Source organism: Cryptomeria japonica, chromosome 2 (assembly GCF_030272615.1).
Source record: "Cryptomeria japonica chromosome 2, Sugi_1.0, whole genome shotgun sequence".
In the NCBI taxonomy this organism is placed as follows: Eukaryota; Viridiplantae; Streptophyta; class Pinopsida; order Cupressales; family Cupressaceae; genus Cryptomeria; species Cryptomeria japonica.
Genome location: NC_081406.1, coordinates 151,362,435 through 151,368,601, shown reverse-complemented (window position 1 = coordinate 151,368,601; position 6,167 = coordinate 151,362,435). Strand labels below are relative to the sequence as shown.

General features: G+C 35.5%; 1 protein-coding gene across 4 annotated transcripts in view; it reads left to right on the top strand.

The window, feature by feature from the left end:
• The first annotated feature begins 2,439 nt into the window (after nucleotides 1-2,439).
• The window catches only part of LOC131071364 (AMSH-like ubiquitin thioesterase 3), a 50,348-nt gene continuing 46,620 nt past the window's right edge, over nucleotides 2,440-6,167 (top strand). For 2 of the 4 annotated variants that reach the window (XM_058007173.2, XM_058007170.2), the window contains exons 1-4: nucleotides 2,440-2,684; nucleotides 4,267-4,331; nucleotides 5,743-5,818; nucleotides 5,976-6,149. In XM_058007173.2, the coding sequence (XP_057863156.2) occupies nucleotides 2,571-2,684; nucleotides 4,267-4,331; nucleotides 5,743-5,818; nucleotides 5,976-6,149 (429 nt within the window). In that variant the 5' untranslated portion in view covers nucleotides 2,440-2,570. The remainder of the gene's footprint in view (nucleotides 2,685-4,266; nucleotides 4,332-5,742; nucleotides 5,819-5,975; nucleotides 6,150-6,167) is intronic. The other 2 variants (XM_058007171.2, XM_058007169.2) reach the window with 1 other exon arrangement.

The window sequence follows — 6,167 nt, the reverse complement described above, 5'->3', positions numbered from 1 at the left end:
ACATCACTCTAGATATATTCTATTTAGACCCTCACTATATTTCAAAAGATCCAAAATAGCATTGAAATTGCCCCTGACCAAAATGTTGTGCTGACTCAATGCCCTCATCTCATTGGCTAAAATTGTCCAAATATTTTTATTCTCTTCTATCTTAGTTGGGTTGTACACATTGAAAAGGTGAAATTTGAGCTTTGAGTCAAAAGCCCCCACTTCAACAACCATCTAAGAAAACTCCTTCATTACCTTAATTGTCACTCTTCTAGGGTTCCACATGACCCTGATACCCCTAGCTGAGCTAAGAGCTTCTTGGAAACAACCTTCCCACCCCCTGCAAAATTTAACAAACTTACCACCTTCCTCCAAGTCAATTTTAGTCTCCTGAAGCAAGATGATATCAACTTTCAACAAGTCTAGGTGACGTTTGACCAGACGTCTTTTGTCAGGGGCATTATAAGCCCTTGACATTCCATGTGAGGATCTTCATTGGCCTCCAAGGGAGCCACCTGCTCCCTTGGATCTTGTGATGTAGAACTTGATGTTGGGATACTTCTTTCATAAGCCTCTTCTTCCCTCCTCTACCTATTGGATTCCATTCCTATCTTCTTACCCCCTTTGCTCCCTTTCTCCATTAGATGCGAAGATCAATACAACGAGGATCAATAAATCCTAGTTCATCTCTACTAGAGCCTTAACTATCACAATCCAACAACTCTAACTCCCCTTCCACCATTTTCTCATTGGCCAATACAACGAGGATCAATAAATCCTAGTTCATCTCTACTAGAGCCTTAACTATCACAATCCAACAACTCTAACTCCCCTTCCACCATTTTCTCATCACTCGAATTTGTCACAATGGTCTTAGGATCTATCCCTTCACCTTCATTCTTTTCAGTTTGTTCGATCAAAAATGATGTCTTTGCATTTGGTTCAACATCCTTATCAATAACTTCTATTGAACCCATCAAGATGCTAAGTGGAGGTACTAAAGCATGCACCTCTTCACTTTTCCCATACTACCCATTCCTTATGTTATCATCCTTGGAAGTATCCAAAATCGGGTTGACGTTAATGGTTTCGGGGGACTTGTCCTTTGAATTGCATGATGTCAATGCCACAGGCCTAAATTTCCTAGGGGTCCAATTCCAACTTGGGGGCATTTAACATTTTTTAATGTTATGATTTCTTCTACCACATCTAGAGCAATAAAACTTGGGCTTTTTTATTTCTACAGTTTGGATTCGATCCCCTATCGTCATCCTTAAACAAACACCTGATAGAATATCCTTGATAGCCAACAACTTGATCCTTGCAAAAAAAATGAAATTCCTCTGGCCATATGGACATCCACAATCCTACCAATACTCTCACTGATCTTACTAACCAATACTCCAATGAAAACTTGTATAACCAGATCCAGATTGGACCATCCGATAGTCTCAATTCTTTTGGATTAAAATTTCCCTCCCACTTCTAGGTGAAGATGCTTTCTCCCTCGATGTTCTAGGAAAAATCCTCCAAGATCCAATCCCTTCCATCTTTGGAGCTGAAATCTACTATGAATAAGCCATTAAGGAGGGAAAAGATTTTTTTTGCTCTGAACTAGTTTTGTGCAACCCGCTCCTAAAACTTTCACATAACAAATTTCTTCTCGAGGATACACCCAATGATGACCATCCACTCCAATTCATGCACATCCTTAGCTACAACAACTCCAACATCAAAGTAGATTTCTTCCTCTTAAGAAACCCTAGATCGGATCCACCCTACGCCTTTCAAATTTGTTGTGCCTTGCTGCATTTCGTTCATAATTTATAATATTAATATATATCATTTTATAATATTTATTATAAAAAATATTAATTTAAATTTTTTAAAGATAGAAATAAATGTTTTTTCATTTTGAAAATATTTTAAAAATATGAATTTGGAAACGTACTTTAATTATGTTGACATTCAATGACAATTTGTTATTTAATATTTTAAAAAAATTACCTTTTTTTTGAAAGTACATATTTATATAATATTATTCTTATATTTTTTTAATATAGCACAATTTTTTTAATATTGATAAAACATTTACAAATAAAAAATAAAAATTTAATTTAGAATAAATAAATGACTAAAATTATTTACCACCATTCTTGAATATAATAGACCTCTTAAAAAGATTAAATATTAGAAATAAAGAATAAAACACATCCAAAACAAAAAAATTAGAGTAAATGAAAAAAAGCAAACGTTGCCAATTTCATCCTTGAATTAAAAGCACTTCTCTACTTGGTGGCCTTTTCCATATAGGAAGAAAACAAAAGCAAAATTTAAATGATCAAGCACATTGGGGGTCCCCATGTGACCGTGGCACTAGAGCTAAACAATGATATCATCGTCCACGTTGGACGAATAAAATCAGAGGAGACTCCAAACCACGCCCATATGACCAGGGTGTCGACATGTTGAGTATCATCAAAGAAATATATGCCCGAGAGGAGGGTCAAATACTCAAGGAAAACGAAATCGAAGCCTGCTTAAAATCCATTCCTCTGTAATGCTCCGGCAAATTATCAAAAATGAGGGGGCCAATGAGCAAAATAAGCATAGCGGCAAACACACAGAAGATCGATGTGGACAATCGAATGTCCCTGCACTTTTACTACAGACTCGCCGGCAACATGCTCAAACAGGTAAGTTTACATAAACCCCCTTTGAATTCAGAAAATTAGAGGGCATGGGTTGACAGCTGAATTAATCGCCCAATTCTCCCGGATGAAACGAGACTTGGAGATTTATAAAGATTATAGCTTTGTTATTATAATTTTAATTTCTCACGAGCCAAATTTTTAAAAGATTGCTTCTGGGATCAATGGTAACATATGCAGTTGATTCCAGAAACAATCTTTTAAGAATTCTACATGGCCACTAAGCTGATTTCGTTCTCCTGCCCTGCTCACGGCAAAGAATATTGGCCATCATGTGGCAAATTCTGTACAACGAACATGATTTGTATTGTGTGGGAGATCCGCAGTTGGATACATGGAGAAAGGTAAGAAGGTGAAGATCGTTCTTTGGGTCACTGCCAAGCCAAGCGAGACATCAATTTGGATTATGAGACCATCTTATACAAGCATTCGGAATGGAAATTTTTTATTTATCTAAATTTTGTATATATTCTTCAATGAGGTGTACAACCCTACCTGCCTCTGAATTTGCACCTGTGGCCTCCACTAATGAATACCAATGCTTTCACCATCAAGCCAAGCCAACTCAGGCTGTAGGTGGGTAGACATTGTCTGTACTCGTCAGATGACAGAGCTCGTTACTATGACAATTTCCGTTTACAGCAAACAATCTTTATATGATGTTGTTTTAAAGGTCACGAGGATGGACCTGAAACATTGGTAATAAAGAACATCATGCAATATACAAACACTTCTGCAATACGTAAATATCAAAACTTTAATATGCCTCTTATTGCTATCTTATTATCTATTATTCTTATGACATTGGATACTTTTTGTTGGATGTAAGTTTTGGTGGTGATGACTGATGTGATTGATTCGCTTCCATCAAAATTCACACAGAACTTTTACCTGGCCTTGCCCCCTCGTCCATCAGTGTATTCTTTGGCCAGCAAGCTGGATGCACTGTTCTACCCAACTTAGCATTTGGTCACATCTCGGATCTGGGTCTCTTCTGTCAGGAACTGATTATTCTGCAGCCAGTGACTTGGATACAGTGTTTTACTTATTTTAACCTTTAAATTTTTTATCATGTGTCCTGGGGATTCTAACCTGGGGCTTTGCTATTGGGAGCCAATTTCCAATGTTCCCAACCACATTCATTGCCAAAAGAATGGTACATAAAGATAATCTCTTTATAATATGCCTTTTGCATTACATTGCATCAAACCAATATCGGGCAGTTGTAACCTGTTTCTAATATGGCTTTCGCATTACATTGCATTAAACCAATATTCGGCAATTGTAGATTATTGTAATAATTAGGTTTTGTAGTTTGCTTATTCTCTGTACCGTGTATAGTTTTATCTGTTAATTTTTGTCCTGAAAGGTGAAAAACACATAATCTGATTTTAAAAAAAAGTTCATAAAATGCTATAATGGAGGAACCTCCAGTTTTTTGACATTGCAGTGGACTGTTTGACAAATCAGGACTATATGGCATAAGTATCAGTTAGGCTATTTTTTATATTTCTGTTGTTATATAACCAGGCTTATCAGCTTACCTGTTCTGCCCGTTTGTGTACAGGCAAATATTTACAGGGAAGAAAAGAATCTTATAGACTTGTACATCATACTGCTTAGGTTTTCAAGGTAAAGTAAATTTCTCTTTTCTCAACATTTATTTCGTTATAACTGCAAGAAGCTGCAATGTGCTTCCTCATTTCCAGAAGTTAGTCTCTGTTATCTACATCTCTTTCAGGACTATTTTCTGGAATTCAGACTACAAGGTGCCTTGAGCTAGCAATTTTATGTTTGTATCTAAAACATGTCTTCTTTCATATGCAATTCATTTCTAATTATTTTCACACTAGCATCAAAGTTTAAAATCTATAGAAGTTGGGAAGCAGATCTTTACCATTATTTTGAATACTTGTTCCCAAACTTCACAAATTCATCATTTTCATTACTAAATGCACTCAACTTTCATTTTACTACAAATATTGATATAGATTTTCCAAATTGATTAATTCCTCAAGTACTGTTGGAAATGAGTGTATACCCATGATAAATGATATATAAATGGTAACGAGAAGCACTGTTCCAATAGTGAAGCACTGCTTTCACAAATCATGTTTGACCTTTCTGAGAGCATCAAGTCTCCAATGGCCAGGATAATGTCCCCAAATAGGATTTAAGCCAACAGTTTGTCCTATGTTTCTATCTTTCTCACTTGTTGTTTACATATGGATATAATTTCATGTTTGTCTCTAACTTTTGGAACCATATTCATATCTCATTAATTTCATGCTAGCAGCAAAGTTTAAAATCTATCGAAGTTGTTGGGAAGCAATCTCTGCTATTGTTTTCAAGACTTGTTCTCAAACTTGACAAGTTATTTCATGTTCATGATTAAATGTTGTCAATTTTCATTTTAATGAAAATATTGATAGAGATTTTCCCGACCTTTTAATTTTTCCAAAGACTATCTGCAAATTTGAGTAAATGCATGATAATGATATAAACGATAATGAGAAGCACTATTCCAACAGTATTGAAGTAAAACATTGCTTTCAGAAATTATGGTTGACCTTTTGAGAGGGTTCAGTCTCCAATGTCCAAGACAATATCCCCAAATGGGATCTAAGCCAATAGTTTTTCCAAGGATTCTTTCTCACTTGATGTTACAGTATAAATATGTTAGTTGAGCATCCATACGATGCAGGGCAATATGATAAGCTGCTAATATGTATACTTAAATCTTATTAATACATACTGCTGCTTCTAGGGCTGGCCAATTTTGGCATCTAACACTATGTTGGCTCGTTGTAATGTGGTTTTGAAATGCCAATGAAGCTATCTATTTCATGTACTCATCATAACATGATAATATCCAATTCAGCTTAAACAACACTAATTATCTGCCATCGGTATCTCTAGCAAAGAAGTTTTTTCCCTGGAGTGCTACATTTATACTGCATATTTTTCATTTTAAAAGATACGATAGTTGCCATTTTCTATTGTATAAATAGGATATTTATTTATATTTTTACTTTTATTGCAGTTTAATTTCAGAAACTATACCGCAGCATCGAGACTTCAAACAATCTCATTCAAGGGAGAAAGTTGAGTACAAGAAGGTAGTTTTTCTTTTTCTTTCAGAATGGTAAAATTGAATGTATATATGCCATTAGACATCTGTGCTTCATACTTCCATTTGAACAATTGAATTTAGCTATCGATAATATATGTTTCCTTACCATTTGATTTACACTAGACTTGTATATTTCTTGACAGAAATTACTTGATGTTGTGAGTGAGTTGGAACGATTGAAACCAGAGGTGCAACGGCAACTTGATGAATTGAACAAGAGATATGCAAGAGCCGCTCGGGAAGAGGAAAGCAGTGGTTCTTCTTTAGAGTGGCCTCCTAGAAGGAATCAAGGTTATCCAGTCTATGAGAATGGAAAGGTATAACTTTATTGGATT